General features: G+C 40.9%; 3 protein-coding genes across 4 annotated transcripts; 1 reads left to right on the top strand and 2 right to left on the bottom strand.

The window, feature by feature from the left end:
* Positions 1–16,697: 16,697 nt before the first annotated feature.
* Positions 16,698–17,792, bottom strand: LOC143186706 (uncharacterized). The gene is made up of 3 exons (XM_076390418.1): positions 17,704–17,792; positions 17,317–17,629; positions 16,698–17,060 (listed from the first exon to the last, which is right to left on the bottom strand). Exons 2-3 carry the CDS (start codon positions 17,561–17,563, stop codon positions 16,996–16,998), a joined length of 312 nt encoding a protein of 103 aa, XP_076246533.1. The 5' UTR covers positions 17,564–17,629; positions 17,704–17,792; the 3' UTR covers positions 16,698–16,995.
* A 705-nt stretch (positions 17,793–18,497) lies between these two features.
* Uev1a (Ubiquitin-conjugating enzyme variant 1A) lies at positions 18,498–20,425 on the top strand. Its single transcript, XM_076390458.1, has 4 exons — positions 18,498–18,745; positions 19,191–19,333; positions 19,643–19,768; positions 19,842–20,425. Exons 1-4 carry the CDS (start codon positions 18,721–18,723, stop codon positions 19,980–19,982), a joined length of 435 nt encoding a protein of 144 aa, XP_076246573.1. The 5' UTR covers positions 18,498–18,720; the 3' UTR covers positions 19,983–20,425.
* A 1,240-nt stretch (positions 20,426–21,665) lies between these two features.
* On the bottom strand, positions 21,666–24,045 carry Cyt-c1 (Cytochrome c1). Of its 2 annotated transcripts, none has more exons than XM_076390453.1 (8): positions 23,928–24,045; positions 23,309–23,359; positions 22,996–23,144; positions 22,795–22,927; positions 22,519–22,683; positions 22,329–22,442; positions 22,103–22,237; positions 21,666–22,018 (listed from the first exon to the last, which is right to left on the bottom strand). In XM_076390453.1, the coding sequence occupies exons 1-8, from the start codon at positions 23,997–23,999 to the stop codon at positions 21,908–21,910; spliced, it is 930 nt and encodes a 309-aa protein (XP_076246568.1). In that variant the 5' UTR covers positions 24,000–24,045; the 3' UTR covers positions 21,666–21,907. The 2 variants fall into 2 exon arrangements, with proteins under 2 accessions (XP_076246568.1, XP_076246570.1); XM_076390455.1 differs by having other exon boundaries at positions 23,309–23,356; positions 23,928–24,020.
* Between the last annotated feature and the right edge of the window lie 155 nt (positions 24,046–24,200).

Below are 24,200 nucleotides of genomic sequence, written 5' to 3'. Positions count from 1 at the left end.
GCATAAATAATATCACTCACAGAAAGGAAAATACATCATGGCAACAACGTTCCATAAATCATAAATCCCACTGTCGTGAAGTGCAATATCAACGCGAATGAAAATCGGTAAATTACAGTGAACGAGAGTTACGTAACACCTATTATTTAACGAGACTCGAACGATGACCGTTGCAAAATAACGACAGGACTTTCGAAGCGTCGATTTTGATCGTGTAAGTCGGCTGAAATTGTTCGTGTATAAAAACTTCATTGGTTCTCTTCACCAAACTGCCTCATCGATCTTCTCTTTTATGCCTTTCATTTTACGCACAGCGTATCTAGAGCAAAGATTTTTGGTATCTGGTCAAACTCTGGCTTTACGCTGTTTAAACTTCGTGATGGAGGCATAAAAACATGTTGGCTTACTGAGTTGTCAGAGAAAATTCGTAGGGAATGAAAGGGAACGCGCAAGGCTCGTTATCTAATCTTGGAGCATACTACAGCTGTGGCCACTTAAAAATATACACTCTGTCCCTTCTTTCTCTCTGTTCTACCATTCTGCTGGATAAGACCTCCTCGTGTGAAAGAAGAAACCAATTGAAAGGGACCCCTTTTAGGAGTTCCCGAAGCACGGATATTAAAACGCGATTTCGCGACAGATGCTCCGATATCTGATTTCGAATTGATAACGCCTTGTTATCGACAAGTAATCGAGCTTTATTCTGCGAATTTGAAGCACAATTTCAGGATAAATTGTGCTTCTTTTTTTAAGCAGATATGATATGAAGCATTGATATGGTTAAATGATCTGATAATGTGAAATAATTGCCTCATTTGTGAGAAGAGAAGACAGTGTGCACGTAATTTTGAGAGAAATTATAGGAATTTGAGGGACAGGTATTAGCTCTTATCAATAAACTACTGTAATTTATTTTTCCTCGAATAGCCATCTTCAATTTACGTATTATTGAACATCCACAGCACAGCAACGACTCGTCGATAACCAGGAAATTCACCGTCCATTGGCGCTTCCTTACATCAATTATACAGTTCACAGTTCTGTAAACAGTCAATCCAGCACGAAAACGTGCAGAGTCGCTGCTCAGTAAACCAGTCTCCAGTACCTCTTGTTTCATTAATTTCACACGCTCAGTTCCCCTCAGACTACCCTGTACAGTCGATCTCGCCCCATCGATCAAATAAATCGAATCTAAAAATGCAAGTTCCCGCAGATCCTCCCTCGACAATGGTCGAATTCCTACAACCCAAGCAAACCGCCCCAAACGATCAGCAAGAGCACTCCATCACCCTCCACTGGAGAATTTTCTGAGCGAAGATAACGAATCCAAGGAAATCCTCGAGACCTCTTCTCGAGCAGAATTCGCTGGAGCAATGCATTAAGGGGTTTAGTGGATTCGAGGCACGTTTCGTCTAGTGACCACGATAAACACGTGCTGTGGCCCATGTGGATCGGAGGAGGAAAGAAATCTGGCCAGCGCGTCGTTTCAGCCGAGGCATGCCCTGCCATTAACGAACTGCCCAGAGGCGCATGCTGGCAGAGGCACGTGAGCACGTGGCGGCCAGATGCGCCTCCGTTGGTCCCTGGAATTACTGGGCCCAATATACCAGACCCATTGGACACGTGTCCGCGCGCTGTTTACTGTTCGCATGAATAATCCAGTGGCCACCCGGCCCCGATCGATTTACAATGGGACCGTGGAATATTTTGGGATGACTCGGGTCTGATGGGCCTTTTGGGACCCGTTTTTGAGGGCGAGGGTTAAGGAGTAATTAAAGGCGTTTGTTTAGTGATTGGGAGGGTCTGGGTTAGGTTGCTTTGTTAATTGACTTTTTGTGGGAGGGTGAGGTATGAGTGAGAAGCTTTGGGTGACAGTGGGCCCGATAGATGTACAGGGAGTTTTAGATATGTGGATATGGGAAGATTGTGGGGGATTTATTAGAGCTCTTAGGTGGAGTCAGATTAATGTGTAAGAGAGACTTATGTAAGATGACAGGTGTAGTGGTTCAGTTGGGCCCCTTCAGGCCCTCTGTATTGTGCTAGTTTTATTTTTAGCACACATATGCAATGAAGTGACTAGGTAGTGCTATCGATAGTGTCTTAAATAATTTCAATTTTCGTTCTAAATAAAATATACTGTTCTCCATATCTAATGTTTTACCCATAGTCACTCTTCTACAGACATTTCTAATAACATTCAGGAGATTAACTTCCAGCTCCAAGCCCTCACACTAGACCAAAGACACACTCTCCTTAAAGAATTCTAATTAGAGACTTCCATCACAAAATGAGCACTGCCATGGTCTCCATAAACCCAAAAGAGAGTCCCATAGAATACAAAAGTAGGTAGTAGAACCCCAAACAGAACATTTTATAACACATTCCTCATCCTTCCTGTCTCTTGATCCCTCGGGCGAGCTGCTAGTCCTAGGAACATTATAACGTCTGTCTCTTCGAATGTGTTCCATGTTTTATTTATTCCCTCCTTCCTTCTCCCTCTTTCACCTATTCTACTCCATTCACCTTCGGTTCGATTGTCCATCGCGTGTCGTGACGACACTATGAATATCAACGACGGAAGAGCCCACTGTCTCTCCTAACGATGGCCCGTGCGAAGACGCTCTGATAATTAGGCCAGAGGTCAATTAACTCGCACGCATTTCGTTGGCCAACTACGATTCATTCTCTGCCACGGTTTCATTAGGCGACACTGTGCCTATTAACAGCGGGTGTACTTCTTTTCAAACTTTAGCTGGGCTTCCTCTTCCTGCCTTTTGTCAGCGGGCGAATCGAACGCCTTCTCCTCGTTTAATTGCAAGTGGGTCAGAGCTTGCCCCCGAGAGATAATTATCGCGTTTAGAAAAAATATGCAAACGCGAGATCGGCGATTTTTCTGCGGCCTCGCGTTTATCGTTCTTGTGCCATCGAACGTTCCACAGATGGGGTGACGTCAGAGAATCCCTTTTCCATGTGAGTCAGGCGGAGATATTAGATAATGCATGCTAGCTGTAAGCTGGAGTTTGGAATCTGAGTTTTAGAACCTTTTGGTGCTTGTTTTGGTGAAAATTCACATCTGTAAATTTTGAGATAAATAACTAGCTCTTCAGATTTTCAAGTTTTTAAATATTCAAATATTCCAAGATGCACATCTTCAAATATTCAATTCTACAATATATCGAATTCTCAATATTTTCAAATACCTAAATACCCAAATATCCAAATCAACCACACGTGCTCACATTCATTTTCCGCTTTTCCAAAAGACACCAAAAAGAGGTATCAATTTTCTCTCGGGTACCGAACTGTAATCCATTCTAAAACAGCCTTCGAGTAATTGAAACCCAATTACCCGAGTTTCCACCTCGCCACCAGACTGCCCACTCTGAAACCCAAACCCAAAAACCGAAAACACACTCAGCACCACTCAGCCTCACGCGAAATCCTCCCCCGCACTGGTTCTCCAAAATCCCAGTTACCTCGTTCGATTCCACTTGCTCCAATTGCTCCCAGCTCACGTAATCGTCTCGACTGGCCATAAATATTCACGAACCAGGACTCGGTTCGGGCGAGCATAATTCACCGAGGACTAGAAGGGAGCCAACCGCGACCCATCGACGATCCCCGACCTCCACTCGACCCGAGGGCCTTTCGTTTCGGTTCACCCGGTATGCAGCACGGGCGACCACGACACGAGACAATAGGACACTCCATGCAACATGTGTTACCAGCGGTGTAAAAAGAGGAAGAGAGAGAGAGAGAGAGCACGCCAGCCTTCGTTTCACGCGCGTGTCTGCGCGCAGTTAGACAGACGGTCGGTTTATGCGCTGTGCGTGGCCAGGGTGCACGAAGGTGGTAAATAAGCGGTAAAAAGCAGAGGGGCCAGCTGGGCCTGGCCCTCCGCGCGGACGCCATTGTCAACGCGGTTATTACGAGCTGGCCACGCTGAAATTACTCCCCGACGAGAGGGGGGTGCAGAGACTTGTACAATGTCTGTCGAACAAGCAATCGTATCGTGTACCTGGATTGAAGGGTGGGTGTTCCTGGGTAGGACTTTCGATGTTGTTTGTGGAAGGTTCGATGAGGTTGATAGCAGCTTCAATGAGTGGTAAAAACCTCGTCTGAATTGAGCATTGTTTCAATTCTTTCTGTAGTAAGTTTCCTATGTAGTAAGGTAATCTGTGATCGATTATCTTACTACATAATTTGTTTGACAATGTAGGTCTAGAATTCTACCCTAATTTTATGCATTTCTATGCATCGGTGCACCAGGAAATTGGGTAATTGCACTTCTTCCTTTCTGACACAGAAATCCGTGTCCCTATGTTCTTGCACATATGACAAGATTTTTTTCTTTCTACAAAAAGATATTAATACAGGGTGTTTCCAAACATGTTGGACATTTTTGGAAGGTAGATTCTAGATACGAAGACAATGAAAAAAGTTCGTGTGCCCACAGAAGCACCCTGTATAGGTCCTGTTGGTGCTTAAGTTTTCCCTTTTCCCTTTACTCCTGTTTTAAGGGTCGCTTCCTGATACTCGAAGGTCCGCGACGTCGTGTTCGCGGCTCGCAGCGATCAGCCTCGCAACAACTGAGAAATATCTCGTTCTTCAGCGGGGGAGGCATTGAAAGAGGCGAGGGTCGATCCCGTGCCTCAGGAGTGGTGCTCGACAGGCTCGAGTGAACGGTACAATTTCATCGACGGCTCTGGCAATAATCTCGTCGACAATGCGGCGGGCTCCGTCGTCAGGAACGAGTCAGCTGGCATCTTCGATCCGTTCTCGACTCGTCTCGAGTCGACTGTACGATAGCTCGTGCTCGTCTGTTCTCCCGCCACTTTCGACCGTTTCGAGTCGTTTCACTGCGCGCCGAGGGTGGAGATGGATCGAGGCGTTATCGTTCGCGGAACAGTATTTTTCCTGCCTTCGCCGCGAAGGGAATTGCAATCCTTTTTGCGCTCAGAGCGTCAGGTTATAAAGGGGCACCTTCATCCTTTTTTAAGTAATTGATTTTTTATTAGAATTCTTAGAGAGAGTAATTAGATTTTTTGTTATGGTTCCTGAAATTGTCAGCTCAGATTCAGATGTTTGGATAGGTGTTCAATGATTTGAATGTTTCAACTCCAAAGTGGCTGAAATCTAACTTAGTAGGAAATCTAGATCTCGTTAGAAATCTAACGTAGGTCTACTTCAAAATAGTTCAACTCCAAGGTAGTTCAACTCCAAGGTAGTTCAACTTCAAGGTAGTTCAATTCCAAGGTAGTTCAACTCCAAGGTAGTTCAATTCCAAGGTAGTTCAACTCCAAGGTACTTCAACTCCAATGTAGTTCAACTCCAAGATATTTCAACTGCAAGGTAGTTCAACTCCAAGTTAGTTCAACTCCAAGATATTTCAATTCCCAAATATTTCAATTCTTAACTGTCCAAATTGATACTTAATTTTTAAATACCAAAGAATACTTAAATATTCTAATATTCAAACATTCAGATACTTCAATTCCAAAAATCGCAACCCTGAAGCACGCTCAGACACTCCATCCCCCCAGCAGTAAAAAATCCTCGAGGAATCTGCACCTAGAGTAATTTCATGCCTCGCAGTCTGCGTACAACTGGCAAAAATTGCGTACAATTTCGATATCAACACGTGTACACCTCTCAAGGGGTATCGTTTCAATTTCTCCGCCGTTTTGCACGGGGTCCCTCGAGCGCTCGGCGACAAAAGCGCCGCGTCACCGGCGCGACAAACAAACACCCTCCGAAGCACTTTGCGATCTCGTCATCTGGCAGGAACGCTCGATGGTTTCCCAATCGGTGCGAGACGATCGCTTCGCGGCTGAAACGCGAGCCTAACGAGCCACGGAGCAGACAGACAGCGTTTCAGTTCCCGCTCGACTGGCTTCAGTTTTATGCCTCTTCGTCATCGTCGTCACACGTGCCCGCGCGTGGAAAGAGGGGAAAAAAAAAAGGCCAGGTGAGAAATGCTCGACGCGCCATACGTCCTACGCCGGCGACTCGCTCGATTAATCTAACGCTGTGCAACACACCTCCGACTGGTTATTACGGTTAAACTGCGCCACCCTGCCGCTGGATGTAATACCATACAGTGGTGCAGGAGACTGGAAACCAGGGTGTGCTGCCTAGCGTCCTCCTGCACGGGACAGGGACAAAGTTACAGAGCGATTTCAGCAATTTTTGCTGAGCGTGAACGAGGAGAATGGGATGCTGGGTTCGCTCACTGCAGGCTCGTAGCTTGCTGATCGTAGCTTGCTGGAACCGTGGTAAGAGGGTTTTCTAGAGGATATTTAGAGAACAGCTCCTTCTTGTTGTAAGGAAAGAATATGGACCTGATATATCATGATTTTGTGATGTTTTAGTATAGGAGTTTTAAGGTTGGGTGAACGAATAGGTGGATACATGCGTCATTAGTCACCACCTTAGTCTTTTCTTAAGATGCAAATTTTGTATATTTTAGTGCACCTAATTTTTGAAAATTCTACTTTGTTTTATTAATCCCAGTGTGATAAAAAATTTTAAGAGCTATTACAAGACGTTTCACAAGATAGGGTGAGTTCTTTGAAAGAAGCTTTGTCCCTGGAATGATTAATTTAAAAAATTCATCGTCTCAGATAAGAATATTCTCAATACATGTAACTTTAATATCGGAACATTATGTTTTATTGGACATTACAAGTTTGTAGAGCAGCTGGGACTAAAGAACGTATCCTTCTTCTAGCAACGATAAATCAAGTTTAGGGGATGAAATTACTCTGTGAAGTTTCATCCCTTTGACAGTATCTCGAAAACTATTCGAGACACAAACTTTGTTACAGAAATGTTCCATAAGTTTTTATGTAAGATAACACGGTGCATAGGATAATAAGACTTTCATAAGAAGGCATTTTTATCAGCTTCATTTTCCTATCTATTCCCACCTTACATCCTCAAATTACTATCATCTATTATTTTTTATTCCTACGCAACACCTGTGATAACATCGTGATAACAAAATACCCGTGCTATCATGTGTCAGAAAAATAAAATACGATAATATACATTACAGGTATGAAAAGTGTGCAGCCAACAAATTCAAGTTAATTGAGTTAATAAAATTTTCCAGAATCAGCGTAAAAAAAAATAAAAAATTACATACAGGAAAAAATTTTAATAAAAAAGTAATTGCTCCGAAAAAATTCCTCTTGTAATTACCTTTTCAAGTGAAACTACCCTTTCAACAAGTGTGATAACAAAAATTCATTAGCGAATCAATGCCGAATCATAATTAAATCTCTGCACAAGGAGCAACCTTTTCCATTCTATATACCTATACACGTTTCCCTAGGCACTTGCAATAATTACGCTTAATATATTCTCCATGTAAATTATTATTCCGCGTCGATGGAGACCTCGCGTCGACGCGCTCCAGACAGCCTCTCAATCAATAATTATAATTGGTATCGACACTGTGGAAAATAGCGGAGAATATTCGTTAATTTTCCGTGTGCAGTTGCCACGCGACCAGCCTAATAGCAAGTACAAATCTTATTCATTATAGACTCGCCACAATTTTATCTTTTGTTTCTATAATTATTCTCGAACTCAAATACAATATTCATCTACTCGATATAAGCTCGTCACTTTACCACACTCTGTCGCCTAATACCATTGAATTGATACATTAAATTTAATTTCTGCAAACTATAGCTTCTCTCGATGTAGGCTCACAGGTGTGCAGCAAGTTCCTCAGTTCAACTCAAGCATATGGCACCCCATTTTAGATGGTCTCTAAATACATACGAGATAATACTATATAGTAGTACAGCAGTCACGCCTCGTAAAACACACAGCTCTATCGGAGCACGTGTTAACGCATTTTACATTTCCCTTAAAAATCACGGCTCAGCAGCGCTTCCCGGGGGAAACATGACGATGAACATAAAAAAAGGTCTCGAGGAAAACGCGCTTGACCCGCGATTCTGTATCGTCGAGCGCCAAGCCGTACGCGTCGCGCAAATAGGTTGCCGTGCTCATTAAGTATACGAGCTAGAAAGCTGGTTCGTGGCTCTCTCGCGTCTATATACGCGCGTTAGAGTTAGGGGACCCCCCATCGAGGTGGTTGTACTATTGATTTTTTTCGCCCTGTCCCGTTGAATTATCGAGAGAGCCCCTCTTATGTGGGCGATCCTGCTGGCGTATTGTGCTGTCCATGACGGAGGCACAGAAAGCGGCTAGGTAAGGAGCGCTGATAAAAGACCGCGATAACATCGCTTGGCGTTAACGCCGCAGCCTCGACTAACAAATTCATCTCGAGAGATGCGGGGGCGGAGCGTGGACCTTCCGTCTGCGGGTTCTGCGACTCATTCGACATTGTTAAAAGTGACATGGTAGTATTTGATATAGGGTCAGAGGTCTCATGTGGGTTTTCGTGACAGTTTTTCAAGGTTTCGTTAAATGGGAATTTAAAAGCTGGACTTTTGAGAAGATAGACGCATGCTTTGGAAAGCTAGATTTTTGTGAAGGGTAGTTTCCTGAGCAAGGGATATTTTACAAAGGATAGATCTTTGGAAAGGCAGATTTTTGCTAAAGGTAGCTTTTACTAAAAGTAGATTGTTGTTAAAGATAGCTTTGCTAAAGGTAAATTTTTGTATATGTGAGGCACTCCTAATAGAGTACCTAAACTAGAGCACTCGTTATAGGCTCACTGCCATCACAATTTCCTTCTCCCATTTCCTCAACATTTCCACTCGAAAAATTCAGGAACATAAAATTTCCCTTCGCAGAAAGCTACAAGGTACCCTCAATCCTCGCTCAGCAAAAGAGTACACACTGTCAAGCAAAAGTTCTCCGACGCTCCGACAGTGTCAAAGACTCCCAGATCGAATCCCATTGGTAAACAGGCTCCCCAGGATCCGCGAGCTCTCACGAGGAACACGGAAAGCGAATATCTCCAGCTCGGCCGAACATCAGAGACCGATGTCGTGTCCCCTCGTCGAAATCTTCGAAACCTTGGAAAGAATTCCCGCGCAAGCATTTCCTCGAAGGAACACACGAAAACTCGAGAGGGTCGCGAGTAATATTGTTCCTCGGCATAAAAGAACGACAGGGAACGAGGCTTCTTGTTAAAAATTCGGGGACAGTCCGACGCCAGGCAGGGGCAAGAGGGCGAGGGTTGCGTGTCGCGCGAAACCGCGTATCGATTTGTGAAAGCGAGAGTAACGCGAGCAGAGGCTCGAAGGAAGCGTTTTTTGTTCGACGAAAAAGCTTTTCTTCCGGCCAACAAACGCGATGAATCTCGTTAACTGTTTCTCGAGGGTGAGTAGAGGGGTGGACGAAGCAGAGGACGGTCTCGAAGGACGCTTCAGAGGGTCCTGAACAACCCCCAGAGACGCAGAGGGTGACTGCAGGGAGAAAACACGACGAATGGCCGAACGATCGATTTTTCCCGACAGTTTTTCATCGGCAATCGACGTAGACGCATTGTCCATTCCCTTCCACCCCCGTCGAAACGGTTTAATCTTGGCACAACCTACATCTGTCGCGTCCCGCCGCGTGCCACGTATTAATAATGCAGGATCCATCGAAATCGCGCGGGGGAACTACGAGGTGGATATTATTTTACAGTTAGCGGGACGTTTTACGCTCGATAAATTGATTCTCGAGGTGGGCCGAGTGATGGCGAGAATAATTGACAAGCTGGATGGGGCCATGTCGATAACGCGCGAAAGAGACCAATGGAAGTCCCTTCTACATTTTATTCTTCCTTCCATTTTCCAAGATTTATCTGAAAACTGCAGCAGACACACCCCTTGAAACTGAATTTGGGACACGTCACAGTAATAATGCATCGTTGCATTATTTATACAGTAAAAGCTGCAACTCGAGGCCCCTCTCCTCTCACCCTCCATTTCCCAAATCCCTATTTCGTCCATTATGTACCCAGCACAATGAACAAGATCGTATCAGAGAGAATCAACAAGCATCCACGAACCGCATCTAGAGAGAGCAGTAAAAGAAACGTAAAGCAAAAGTTTGTATCCTTATCTAAGGATGTAACAGGGAGCGAGGGGGAGGAAACGCAAACACGTCGAATTGCTGGCTTCCGGGATGCGAATGCCGTGGTAACCGAGTCGATGGAGCCTCCAAGGGCACAAAGGAGCCCCGGCCAGAAAGGAAAACTCCGAGGCTACGTTCACCGCCCTCTAAATCGCGACTTTCGACCGACAACTGGCACGAATCCAGCGGAAGCGTTTGCATGGTTAACGACCGACCGTGCTGCATGGGTTAGATTCACAGACAGAGTTTCGTCTAGTGGTCGTAACAACCGTAAATAAACTACCAGGGAGGAAAAATCGTATTTATAACAGACGCGCGTTGAAATACGGCGCGTCGGGTCCAGGAGATCCTGGAACGCAAGAAAATTGCTCTGTGTGCGTCGCAATTTCATTTATGTGGACGTTCTATAGCTGTAACTGCATCAAGTTGTCACTGGAGGCTATTGAGGAGCTTTTCTCTATTAATGGGCGGTCACAGTCTATGCCCCGCCCAGTTTCCCCCACTACTGATGGGCTGTTCGCGTTGCTCCACCCACTTTTAGCATTTCTGAGGCGATACTATTTTTCTTTTGGTCAGTGTCCTCACGGCTAAGTCTTCACTGCTTTTGGTTTGTCTACTTTTTCTAATCTTGAGTATCTATTTTCTTTGCTCCGCCCACTAGGGTTATTTCTGACCCTGTATTGTCTTTGTTTTACCCACTTTTCTTATTTCTCAGGGTTTAATATTTTTGTTTCACATCATTAATTTAATACTGAGCTTCTATTCCTGATCTGTCTACTTTTTCTTACTGGCGCTCTACTTTCTTTACTCCACCCATTCTCTTACATTTCTGAGCTTCAATGGTCTTGCTTCACCCACTTTTTCCTACTTCTAAACTTCTAGTCACTTACTCCACCCACTTTCCCCTACTTCTGAGCTTTTAATCTCTTGCTCCACCCACTTTTCCTTACTCCTGAGCTTTTAATCTCTTGCTCCGCCCATTTTCTGTTACTTCTGAGCTTCTAGTCTCCTACTTCATTCACTTTTCCTTAATCCTGAGCTTCTAACGTCTTATTCCACCCATTTTCCCCTACTCCTAAAGCTCTGCTCGCTCTGCCCCGCCCATTTTCCCCTATTCCACGCCCCCTAACCTCTTTTCTCTGTCCACTTGGCTCCGCCCTTGCTGTAATATTGCTTCTCCGAAGAATTCCTCGTGGGAACACTAAATCTACTCAACCTCCTTAAAAAATACGTACCCTATCACATTCAAACACAGAAGCATCAAGCACGATCAAAAGAATTCCCTCTCCAAATGCAAAAATCGAACCCAGCAACCAGAGAACAATAAGAAAAGGTGTGCTAGAGTCCTTCTAATTCCCAGAAGTGCCGAAATTGCCACACTAACGACACTGAAAGGCATCAGAGGATCGCTTAATGGTTACCTTTCAACAGCAAATGGCGTTACTCGAGGAACAGCGGTGTTTTGCATTCGAAACGCGTCGCGGAGCGCGGCGAAATTGTAATAAGGAATTCTTTCCCGGCCAGTCGTGTCCCTTTTCACTTGAGAACTTTCAGCGACGGTGTCTCACAATGCGCGCAAGGGGGAAGGCGGGGACGCGAGCCGACGGAAGACTTTAAATGCCTCGGAACAATCTCAAAGGCCTGCTTTCAAATCCGCGCGCGCCGCGTTCCCGTGTATACACATCATAGCGCTTAATTGACGTAATCGTCGACCTCGTGAAACATTCAACAGACGGGATATTTACTCGCTCGAGGGGGTGGGACTGAAAATTCACGGGGCCATCGCTTTTCACCCGACGTATGGATCGAATTTCTTCACCGAGATTCCGGAATAAGATCGCTCGTTTTATATGCAGAAGGAGCAATGTAAAGAAGTTGGGCAAGTGCCTACGTGGATTTATCGTGAATTCGAGATGAAGAAGAAATTGGTGTGCCAGAATGGTCTCTCATACTTCTCCATGCCCGAGACTCGAGGAAATGAAAATCGGAGCGAGGGTGGTTCCTGACCTTCAAGAGTCTATTAAGTTTCTTCTAACATGAATTACTGACACTATCAAACGATTGTATTTCTTCTTAAAAGTAATACACTTTTTCCACAGAAATAGCAGTATTGTTCCAGCTACCTGGAATCCTAATATTCTTCAACTCTAATCCTGTTTTTCACATTACATAACTAGATCTAATTAACCCCAATTTTCATATCAGATATAAAATTCTGTATATCAGCGAATTCTCCACAAATTCGAAAGACAGCATATCAAGAGTGCTGCTAATGACGCTATAAAATATTTTCGACCAAACTAGCTCCAAATTTCAAATAAATAAGACTACTATTTCGCCTCCCACGCGACGGTGCTCGAGTTACATCGCCTCGCTTCTAAATCTCTCCTAATAGCAGTTTTGACGTAAGCCCATCGAAAACTCACGGATACACTTTGTCGTATTTAAAGACACTTTGACGCAGATGGCTCGGTATCTTTTAAATGTCGCCAGTGGTGGGAGGATGTTGAGTGTCTTTGAGACGAGAACGGTTTTAGGCGGCTACATTAACATATCTTCCCTCTTTCTCTCCTTTCTCGTTCGTAATAATTGTAAACCATTCTTTGGGTTCCCCGCGGCGTATCTATGGCTCGTTTGACGTAACACAGTACACAGCCTGTTCGAGAGAGATAAAACCACCTCTTGACCGAGCATTTATCGCGTTGCATCCGAACACACTTTAACGCACGTAGCTGCACGCTGTGTACACACAGACTATTTAATAACAGAAATAAAAAAGTGTTTCAAAGGTGGATTTCGGATGGTGTTGAGAAACGGTATCAGGTTTCCTGTCGTCTGAAATACGCTGCGGCTTCTTGTGGTCTTAATCGCGAGGTGGGAAAACCGTGATTACTCTGAAATTAGAGATCCTGAGTAATTGCCTCATCCTTTCGCGTGCTTTTATTTCAAACCGCTTTGTACGACTATTTTCTACTTTCTTTGGCTTGGATTTATTAATTCAAGAAGTTTTGAAAAAAAAAAATTATATTTTAGTTGGGGAAATGGGGTTCCAGAGAACCTATAAAATTTCTAAATAAATTACACACTAATAAGATACAAATTTAGGACTATAAAGCTGTATATTAGAATCACAGTAGTCACAGAAATAATTTTTAGACAAGTACAATACTTTATCTCACCAGTAAAAGTTAAATTCGAGTTAAAACTTTGAATTGACATCCCTTTATTTTTTACTATTATAGTGGAATTGTGTAAATATTTTGTTGTCGTAAAAAAGCATTGTTTCGCATACAAAACGAGGCTATTAACTTTCAACAACAGTTTCAAATGGCGAATATTTGATGAATTGATAGGTACAACAAAGTTTACAGGAAATCAATAACAGAAATGTCAATGTTTTGAACCTTTCAAAAGCTCAATAAAAAGCTGCTATTTAAAAAAGTCAGATCGATTCCCCTGGTAGAACAGATAACAGAATCTGCGTTCCGCTTTTAACGCGCACAATGTAAATCTCGCTACAGGAACGACTTAACGATTCAATTGTAGAAGTCTGAATAGCTTTACTCGTGAGTACACAAGGTGTCCAAAAAATATGCAACGTGTCAAAAATAAAATAATACAAAAATCCTTCAAACATTTCCCTCTAAAGAACCAAAAATAACTAATTAATTCATAACGAACCAAAATATAAAACAATGCGAGTTTGCATTCTCCATAAAATCACATGGAAGGGGTCAGAAAATTCAGCAAAATATTTCATGTTCCACATAATTGAATTTCTCCACTGTCTCCAATTTCTCTTAAACAATAGAAACTTAAATTTCTTTGAAATCCTGAGAAGCAGTTCATTTCCAAAGAAGTGTTCTCAAAAAAAAAAACAGAGTTCAGTTCCATATTTGAATTATAAAAAAGCTTCCAAACGAATTCCTGCATTAGTGCATGATCCTCAGCGACTCAACAAACATATCAATACTTTCCACTCGAACGACACAGCCAATTCGCTCAACAAAAGATATTAAACGCTTCGTTTCCCATGCTTAGCAACAGGGATCCTCGAAAGTCTAAACTTGGAGCGCGCGCGCTCCTCCCCCTCCCACGCATTTCAAAATCAATTCCCTCGTGAAAGACTCCGCGGCTTTCGACCCGCGTGTTCATCGAAAATGGCCTCCTAAATCCCGCGTGCACCTCGAGACACCCTGTAGAACCGTGATCCAGCGTACAGACGTTCGCGGGCACAATGTTATCGAACGTGAACGATAACGATCGATCGAGGTTCGCGAAGTGGGCGCGTGCGGTGAAAGCTCCCGCGAAACACGGCACGCGTGCCGACGCCACGAAACGCGGCGTGACCACGACCGACAAATATGCAATTAAAAGACAGCCCAATGACGCTAACGACCCGCCACCAGACGCGAGATGCCGACGATTCGACTCGAAATCGAATATTTCCGAAGTTAATCGCGCCTCGTAACGGTATACGTTTTCTGGACGCCAGAGGTGTAGCGATCGTTCAGTGTAAGTAGCGATGGGGACGATTGCTCCTCGAAGTTTTGAGCAATCGAGTACAGTGATTGCTGACCCTATTCTCTGTGGGTTTGCTGTAGACTTCGGTAGTTGGTAGTAATATTGATGCATAAGTTGATCAGTGTCTTCGAAAATTGAGGAAATAAAAATACAAAGAGATGGCAGGGATGATCCTGTATTAAAAGAAAGTATTTAATATTAATATTTGACATCGTTGTCGATTTTTGTGAAGAATTCAATATATGTTGATTCTTGTGAAACAGGATCACATATAAGAATACAGTCTTTAATACTCACTCGTTATAGTCTTGCGATGTGGTACTAGTATGAAGTTTATAGTGTCAAAGACACGCTTGATGTTTGTTCATACATCAATTAGTAGTGGTGTTGTTGCGTGAGACAGAAAGAAAATGAGAGTGATTCTAAAAGGGAAAGTACAGAAGACAACGAGATTACAGCGAGTAAATGTTGAAGCTATTACAGAACTAACTTCCACCAACTATAGCAAACAATCGAGCCCCAGATAAGATCATCAAAAGGTTGATAGATATTTCATCAACATGGAAAGCAGAATTTTTTTAAATAAGTGATCTACAACATACAGGTTTACGATGGTCCATCGTATTAGGAATCGATTGCAATTAAGAAGTTGTGCCCATCGCTAACCGAACCGAAGTACTCGTTTATTGCTCTTTTACTTTCGTCGTTCGCTGGTCTCCTTTTCACGGTTCGCTGGCCAGACGATTCATTGACAAACACTAGTGGTAACCGCCGTGAAAACGCGCAACGGTACAGGGACGTGGTCGTTGCACGAAGAAAAGTGGTCAGAGTTGATTGAGCTCCTCGCAGAGCAAACTGATCGATCCAACGATACAAGAAACAGAGAAAATTGGCGATGTTGGAGTAGTATATTCTAAAACCCAACTGAAGGTGTGAGACGAAACATCGTGTTGTAATTTAAGAGATACGTAAATGATTACAAAACCTGAAATAAAAATTACTTCTTTAGAAACTCCGTATTTTATTAACCATAAGCTTGGCATGTCTGTATTCTATCTTGAAATTCATTTCAAGACACATTCTCACAATTACTAGGAACTATTTCCTCGTCATAATCTCCACGAAAGTGAACTCGAACTTCCAGTATACGAACTGGAACCTAAACCATACACAGTAGAAACTTGTTACTGATTTCCAGTCCCGAGATTACAATAAAAAGAACACCCATACATCTTAAGGTAAATTAAAAAAGCTGTTATTCAAAATACCATATAAATATCCTCCACTTTTTATTTCACGAAGCAGATAAGTTTCACACCTGAGATGTTCGTTTCTCAGAATTAATTAAAAACAGCCTTCGAAAGACTCGATCGCAAGGATCCTCTAGAACGCTAGACCGTCGAAAATTACCTGTGCCAGTATTCACGGCGATTGCCTCTTTCTATCTGTTTTCATTAACGTTTTAAGGCCGCCATCGTAACAGCCAGTTACGCGTTTCCACGGGACGAGTGGTTTACACGGGACGATGTTGCGAACTTGTTGAGAGAAGTGAGCGTTTAAATATTTGGTCGAAAATTGCAGCGAGATTTTTTTAACCCCAAAGGATTAACGTGCGTTTTTATTTCTCACGTGTAGATGGATAGAGAGCTGGTGTGCGCTGTTTGTTCGACGCGTCGTTAAATGAGAATTAATATCCGCCATGGATGGTTTTTAAACCGAATATTTCTGTGCCGCGCATTTGCGCGATATGTAAATGAAAACATGATACGGTATTTACTCGATGTAATCTCGTGACTTGTAGATCTCATGAAATATCAGGGGCTATATGGATTAATCGATGATAAAAGAGAATAATAGATTAATAAATAATAGCAAATGTACACTTTGAGAGTGATAATTGATTTAATAAATCACAGATAAGTATATAGCGAGAGATATGATTTTTGGAGTCAACTAGTGAGTATGTAAACAATACAAATAGAACTTGATTATAACTAATTTCAGAATGGAATAAATACAGTGGCGAGCTCATAACAAGAATATATCAGAAATGCTTGATTTGTTAAAAGTGAAACAGGAAAAAGCGAAAGTAATTTGAAAAAAAAAAGTTGACACAGCGGCCGCGGACATAGCAACGAGCTCATAGCGAGTACAATAGTAGATTAATTAACGCACAGTGTAGCTCCAAGCTACCAATTAGGCGAAACAGCCTGAAAAACGATACTAATTGCGAACTCTAATCAGAACGTATCCCGCTATCACTAACCACTGAAACAGAACTCACAATCAACTATCGCCAATCGATATTACTCAATTGTTACATACCATCGCAAAGGAACGTGAAACAGTTAAATCACAAATCACGAACCCAAGCACCTCCAACTGTTCACTTACCCATTCACCTTATCAATATTACTCCGTTTATTATTCCCCATCAAAGCATCGTTTCACTCGCGTATAAACACTCTTCGAATCACGAAATAAAAAACCTGTATAAAAAAAAACAGAACGATTTCAGAATAAAATTCGAGCGAATATCTTCGCCAAAGGCGATCCTCGCGAGCATTTCGAAATCAGCGACAATGGGTAGCTAAAGGTCAATGGCGTTCGTTTGTTTATTATGGTGGACACTCCGGTAGGTGTATCAGCTCGCATGTCAAACAGCGCACACTGACTCTCGCGGGGCAGTACCCCAGTTGAACGAGAAAAATCCAATTATTTTTTTTTTTTTTTAAATCCACCTACCTGTTCTACAGGATCCTCCGCGTTCTTCGAGTAATCCGCGCTGGTTGGATACCTCAGTGAAACGTCGAGCACATTTTAAACACACGCCGAGACGCACTGTGCGGCAGCGAGGGTCAACGAAATGCACCACGGCCAGACTGACAGTTACCACGGGTTGTTCATTATTGGAAAATCTGCCCTGCAGGCTGCTCTTGCGCAGCCGGCGCGATACTACCGACTTCCTCCCCTCTACTCTGCCTGTCGCCATTTCTACTAACCTTCCTTCCCTCTGGCGTTCTTTAGGGGCGTACCAAAACGCCAAGGCACCCCGCCTCTGTGAACAAAGTTCGATACTCATGAGAAACATTACTCAGGAAATGAATGCCTTCGCGAAACTCTTTAATGTACCTTTTTATGAGACTTCGCGAAGAAGTTGATGACCGCTAGGAGCTTCGAGGGCTTCCGGTTCCTTGATACCGGAAGTTGGGAGTGACGTTTCGCGGCAGAAGTTTAATTACAGCTTTTAAATTTGACGCGGGTAGTGGGGTGGGAAAATTGAATATGCAGATTTGATACTGTTTACCTAGAGCTGTTGACATGAGGAAAATTGATCCTCTTTTTCTCTTCTTTCATATCTGAAAGTGATAAATAAGAGAGTAGCCGCATGATTCTATTTCGAAGATCTTGTCATTTGAAATGTTGAACCTCGATTACCTCTATCACAGACTTACATTATATTATAGTCTCGTTATAGTATTCTTCAAAGAAAAGTATCCTCTTTTCCTCAAAAATACAAATTCTATCTCCTAGCCTCCAACCACATCTAAACTTAAATTTTTTGAAAACCTGGCTTACATCGTCTTGCTTTACATCCACGGAAAGTCTTCAAGGCACTAATGCTTTCGTCAAAGTGACTTGCTTATATTTTCCTTACAAGTATACTTTTTAATTAACAAATTATTACCATCTCCTCTTCCTTTCTTTTCCTTCCTCTTCTCTCCGAATCTGTGCCTCATCAGAACAGCTAAACTATTACCATTCACACTGAGCGGAAGTCTAACCCGTTCATAATTAAATTATAGCAGCAATAATATATTTTCGATCTATGGAGATTGCGAAACTCCTCTGGAATTCATAAAAACAACGCCGACAACGACGTGACGCGAAACTCGCGGTGCGGTAAACCCGTCTAGAAAGCGAGTAGTCTGTGGAAACAGACAACCTCACGGAGGTTGGCTGAATTTTCGCAAAGTGAATTTCACTTGAATATTAGATATTATTTTCCTTGCCTTAGATCCGGGTGATGAGAGATTCGCGTTACGGTTAAGTCGCGTGCCCTGAAGTGGATCGGTTCTTGGTGTATTATTCGGTGTTACTCGGTTATTCTTTAGAAAAATATACAGCGTTTCACAAAAATAAGATATCATGGCGGTACCTACTACCGGTGTAGGTAAGTATTTTATGTCTATTTTACGGGCGAAAGATGCGAAGGAGGTGAGGACCAGTCGTTCTCCGGAAATCGTGGAACCGCGCGACGAAATTTCAAACGAAAACCTGGCCGAGTTTCGCGAGGAAAACGGGTCCCAGCAGACCCTGAAAAAATATACGAGCTGTCGTATTTCTTTTATAATAACTTATCGCGTATAGTAAACGTGTCTGGAAGTAATCGGTGATACGTCGAACTTTCAGTCGTATCTCTGTTATTCTGGCCTCTGTATGCAACGCAATTCGCGCACGATTGAGAGATTTGTGAAAATATTAACGAACAGCAGGTTACACCATGCTTAAAGTCACTCGGGCTCATAACCTGTACCTGTCCCACCTTTTTTTCCATTGACGATATTTTATCTGGCTTATGTATTGTATAAGAGATAACTCTGGGTTTTACGTTTTAGTTGTGCCTCGAAACTTTCGTTTACTAGAGGAATTAGAACAAGGTCAGAAAGGTGTAGGCGATGGCACAATCAGTTGGGGCTTGGAAAACGATGATGACATGACTCTTACACACTGGACTGGAATGATAATTGGACCACCTAGAGTAATTTTACTTGGATTTGTTTCTTCTACTTACAATTATTTTGAGACTTTAGTTTTGTAGCATTGAGTTCACTTTGTAGAGATACCTTCGCGTTATTAATCCTCTGGCTGTAGAAAGCTTATAATAATTTTATATTATTACATTGTAAGAAAGTATATAGAGATGGGTTTCACTCTAAAAAAATACTCTATAGCAAAAGGATTACTCTTTAAATTATTTTGTAATATGTTATGTGTATTTTATCCTTTTCCTTATGATTAATAGTTTCTGAAATTATTTAAATGTTTAAGCTCTATACGTCTGTTTTAGACACCATATGAAAATAGGATGTATAGTTTGAAAATTGACTGTGGTCAGAGATATCCAGATGATGCTCCTAATGTAAGATTTTTAAGCAGGATTAATATGAATTGTATCAACAGTACTACTGGTGCAGTGAGTATTGTAGTTGAATTGTGTTTAGATGGATTAGTGTGGAAACAAATGTTTGATATTTTAAATTTTACAGGTTGATAACCGCAGTGTACCAGTACTTGCAAAGTGGCAACGGGAATACACAATTAAAACAGTTCTTCAAGAGCTCCGTCGCTTGATGACACAGAAGGAAAATATGAAACTATCTCAGCCTCCAGAGGGTAGCACTTTTTAGCCTAACCACATGTAGAGCCAACACCTCTTCCTTTTTGTGGTAGCATGGGGCGAGATTCGATGAAGGTACCAAATAATATTAAATGGGTGCCCAATAAAGACGTACGCTAAGAAGTAACATCTGTGTAAAAAGAAAAAAAAAAAGAAGGTGATGATAACTATAAAAGTTGAATCAGTGTTTTCAATTTACAAAAATATTTACTTACAAAATTCACAGAACATTTATTTTACTTATTCCCTAATCTTAGAGCACGTATCGTATATGTATGTAAAATTATTACTATAATTTTAATATTTTATTGTAAAAATTACCCTCTCACAATTAATTCAAGAAAATGCTGTTTCAGCTTTTTAAGTTGATACAATCTAAACCAAGAGTCATATTTTGAATCTTAAAACTGGAAACACAGACTGTGTAATAAAAGTAATAATCAATAAGAACAACTTATGCCTTTAAAGTTTTTTAAATGAAACAAAAAAAAAATAATGCCTGAATATGAATTAGTGAACATTTCAGTTTGCGCATAAGTGCCATTTCATAATCTGTGGAGGTGTCTCAGTAATTTCTATTACATAGATCATTCTAAATTTTAGTAATTTATATTTCTGTGTGCTCATTTTTATCAAGCCTTACCTTATTTCTTCTCTGTTAATTGTTATTAAGATTTTAGCGAACAACAGGTTGTTGAGATCAATATTTGATATAATAATGTGCCTTTTTGTGCAAGTAGCATAAAAGTGAGCATGTATTGAGCGTGTTTGGTTGAGACATCATCCAAGAACGGCCTCTTACTCTGTAAAAAAAAAAAAGAAGAAAAGAAAAGTAGAAAATGTTTCTTAATTAATGAAACAAATTATGTTATAATTGAAATATACCAAGTAGTAATTTGGTTAATAGTAGCATATGTGGTAAATGGTATAGTGTTGCATCTGTGGGTACATCAATGTATGAAGCACATTGAAAATCTTCAATTCTTTCCATTCCATTATTTATGTATTAGAACTATACTTTAAGTTTGGTCATTACAGTACAGATGTAGTATATGTCCATTATTTACATTTCGACTCAAGCTTCATAATTGATGTATTAGTAAAATCTTACTTAATTCTCAATAAACATCCAAAGTATCATAAATAGCTTTCTAATCAGTAGGGAATCAGGTTTGTAATACTGAAGCAGTTCTATCATGGATTGCTACAAACTATACCGTTCCCATAAAGTTGTGTGCAGAACGGAGAATGGTTTTCCATAATTATGTTACACTTTAGAAAAAGAAATATAATCGTAAATTATTTCAAGCGTAATATAATTTCTTTGAAGTTTTGTTATCCATGCAGTAGCAATGTCTGTCCTTTATTTTTAAAGTAAATCCAAACCAAAGTATGAGATTTTTAACAGAATTCCACATTTATCATGTAATATTATGAAATTCTCAACTACCTGAAACATTATACATACCTCTTCATCAGCTTCGCATTTCAGTATTACACTATAAATAATGTAATAGTGTAATCCAATTCATACTACTAAAAATATTAAATAATTATTACTCTATGTCGATAAAGTCAAGCTTAAAAGAAAACAAAATAAAAGGATTTCTTTAGAAACGATCTTCGTATTATTACTTCTTACTACCTTAAATACATTTCGGGAATTGTTTCCACGTAATAAATATACAATGAGTGTGTTTAACAATTTATTTATACCAGACGATGGTATCATTGGTTGTAGTTATATGTACAATGCGTTAGTTGATTGACGTTAGATTGACGGTAATGTGAACGTATGACACTTCGTGTGTAATTGCTTTCCAAGACGTCACAATCACAAGACGAGATATAAAACTACACTCCAATACAGGATGCTAACATCGTCAAATCAATTTTTTTGAGCTAACCACTGAATTAGTTTAAATCTCAAAGCTATTACTGCTTCCTCTTAGGGGTGAAAAGCAATTTCGTGTGTTTTACAACTGTCCACTTATGTCTCTTTGTGTAATATACCAAAGCCATCAGCACGCCAAATACACCAATAGCCTGCAAATAATAAATAATATGAAACATCGTTCCATTACTTGGACATCTTTCAATAAATGTAATTTGATTATTGTGTCATTTTACCTTGATGGTTAATTTCTTCCTATCGTCGTGTTCAATGTTCGATGTCCACATAAGGAATGTGGTAATATCTTTTGCTACTTGAGAGGCTGATGCAGGAGTACCATCCTCAAACTCTAATACTTCGTCGAAGATGACCTGCACGCATATTCATATGATATTTAAAAACTGTTTCTGATAACATTGTAGCACTATTATGTAAACATATTAGATAATTGAGTTTCTTTACCTGAGCCATACCAATGGCGCCTCCTGGGAAGTAGGGGTTGAAATATTGACCTTCGCCTACCGAAACACCCGCGGGTGGGTCACAATAGCCAGTTAACAGAGAGAACACATAATTCTGAAATAAAAATTTATCAGTTGATAGTAATCATTATGAAAAAAGTCTGCACAGAAGCTTATAAAAATTGATTCACCTCTCCATTGTGCCTTGCATTAATAATGAAAGACAAGTCTGGTGGGTAGGCACCATTATTAGCTGCTCTAGCAGCTTCTTCATTTGGATATGGAGATGGGACATAGTCAGATAATTTACCAGGGCGCATAAAGTAATTTCCTTTGTCATCGGGACCATCTTGTATCTACAGTAACAGTCTTTTTATTAGTAGTGAAAACTTTTTTTTCAATAGTTTCAATTTGCAATATTCATATTTGAATTTATTATATTGTCTTAATTCATAAGAATTATGTACCTCCACTTCTTCTGCAATGGCTTTTGCTTCATCTTCAGTATGTGTGACATTAACAAGATGACGGTATGCTACATATCGTAAACTGTGACAAGCTGAGCATACATTTTTGTACACCTCCCAACCTCGTCGCATACTAAATGGGAAAATATACATATATTTCATGTTTAAGTCTATTACATTACATATTATAGTTTCAGTTACCTCGCATGATCTAAGGCATTGAATACGCCATAGAAGCTCCAGTTATATGTTGGTGCATGGGCCACTAAACCAGAGGCTTTTACAGAGTTGTCCAAGGCATAAATTAATGCACTAATACCTCCTGCTGTTACTCCCAGGCAGGTGAGTAACTAAAATTATAAGTACCTGAATATTTGAACTATTTTTCATTCAGTACGTACTCAATACCATGTAGGAACTTACAAATTAAACTTGAATTTAAACTTTATCTTTGTCTTGGATTGGGAATAGGAATGAAAAGGACATCTTCAAACGATTATAGAAATACACATACCACTTTTCTACCCCTAGACCATTGGTTTGCTGTAGAAAAATTGTGTACCTGCTGGAAACAGAATTGAAATATTAGATGAAGATATTGTCCTTACATCTGATAGTCATTGGCTTCCTAATATTGATACTAACTTATTACTCAAGAACTTTGCATATCGATAACCAGTTTACATTAATCTCACTAATATTACTTCAAATTTGCTCTGTAAAATGTGTAACTGTTCAGATTGACGAAAATTACCAGCACTTTCAGTTATGGATTCGATTTTTTGAATCTACCCACATAATATTCACGCATGTTTGACCATGGCAGCATCACAATTTTCAGGACACATCGCTATTACATAACATCAGATAAAGTGTCTTCAAAATCTTTTTCAATTTATCACCACGCTACGTCGTACAACTAGTTAAGCCCGAAAGAATGTTAGGTCGTGTAAAATTAGAGTATTGTTGGAAAAAATGTCATAGCAGCCGACAAGATGTATAGTTCCACGGGAACCTTTCACACCGTGTTCAGAATGTCAATATCGTAAGACGAACATCACGACAAAGAATGACATTTTTTCAGTGGGCGCGCAAATGTTATCAAAAACAATTCACATTCTTGGATTACGTACCTGATTAAATAACGGTCCATAATTCGACTTTAATAGACCAGATTTACAAACCCGACCCAACGAAGCCGCCATGTTGGCCAAAGGTACAATGTGCAGAGATCGCTAGTCAATTACATATCTGCGGAAAAATTTTCGGTCAGCCAATAGGACAATAACCCTTTCTATTCTTCACAATTTTTTACCCTCTCACATACATTTTACACTCATTCACACGGAGCTCTTATCAAATAGGAACAACAGAAAAGGTACTTACACAACATTCAAGTATCTAAG

This window comes from Calliopsis andreniformis, unplaced genomic scaffold, assembly GCF_051401765.1.
Source record: "Calliopsis andreniformis isolate RMS-2024a unplaced genomic scaffold, iyCalAndr_principal scaffold0022, whole genome shotgun sequence".
Lineage (NCBI taxonomy): Eukaryota > Metazoa > Arthropoda > Insecta > Hymenoptera > Andrenidae > Calliopsis > Calliopsis andreniformis.
This window is presented reverse-complemented; position numbering and strand designations above follow the sequence as displayed.

Coding starts and splice junctions, on each gene's coding strand:
- Uev1a (XM_076390458.1), top strand. CDS start 18,721: ATGGCGGTACCTACTACCGGTGTAG. Junction 18,746..19,190: donor GGTACCTACTACCGGTGTAG/GTAAGTATTTTA, acceptor TTTACGTTTTAG/TTGTGCCTCGAAACTTTCGT. Junction 19,334..19,642: donor TGATAATTGGACCACCTAGA/GTAATTTTACTT, acceptor CGTCTGTTTTAG/ACACCATATGAAAATAGGAT.
- Cyt-c1 (XM_076390453.1), bottom strand. CDS start 23,999: ATGGCGGCTTCGTTGGGTCGGGTTTGTAAATCTGGTCTATTAAAGTCG. Junction 22,928..22,995: donor AATGCCTTAGATCATGCGAG/GTAACTGAAACT, acceptor TTTCCCATTTAG/TATGCGACGAGGTTGGGAGG. Junction 22,019..22,102: donor GGAAGAAATTAACCATCAAG/GTAAAATGACAC, acceptor TATTATTTGCAG/GCTATTGGTGTATTTGGCGT.
- LOC143186706 (XM_076390418.1), bottom strand. CDS start 17,563: ATGGCGACAGGCAGAGTAGAGGGGAGGAAGTCGGTAGTATCGCGCCGG. Junction 17,061..17,316: donor CGGAGGATCCTGTAGAACAG/GTAGGTGGATTT, acceptor TTTTTTATACAG/GTTTTTTATTTCGTGATTCG.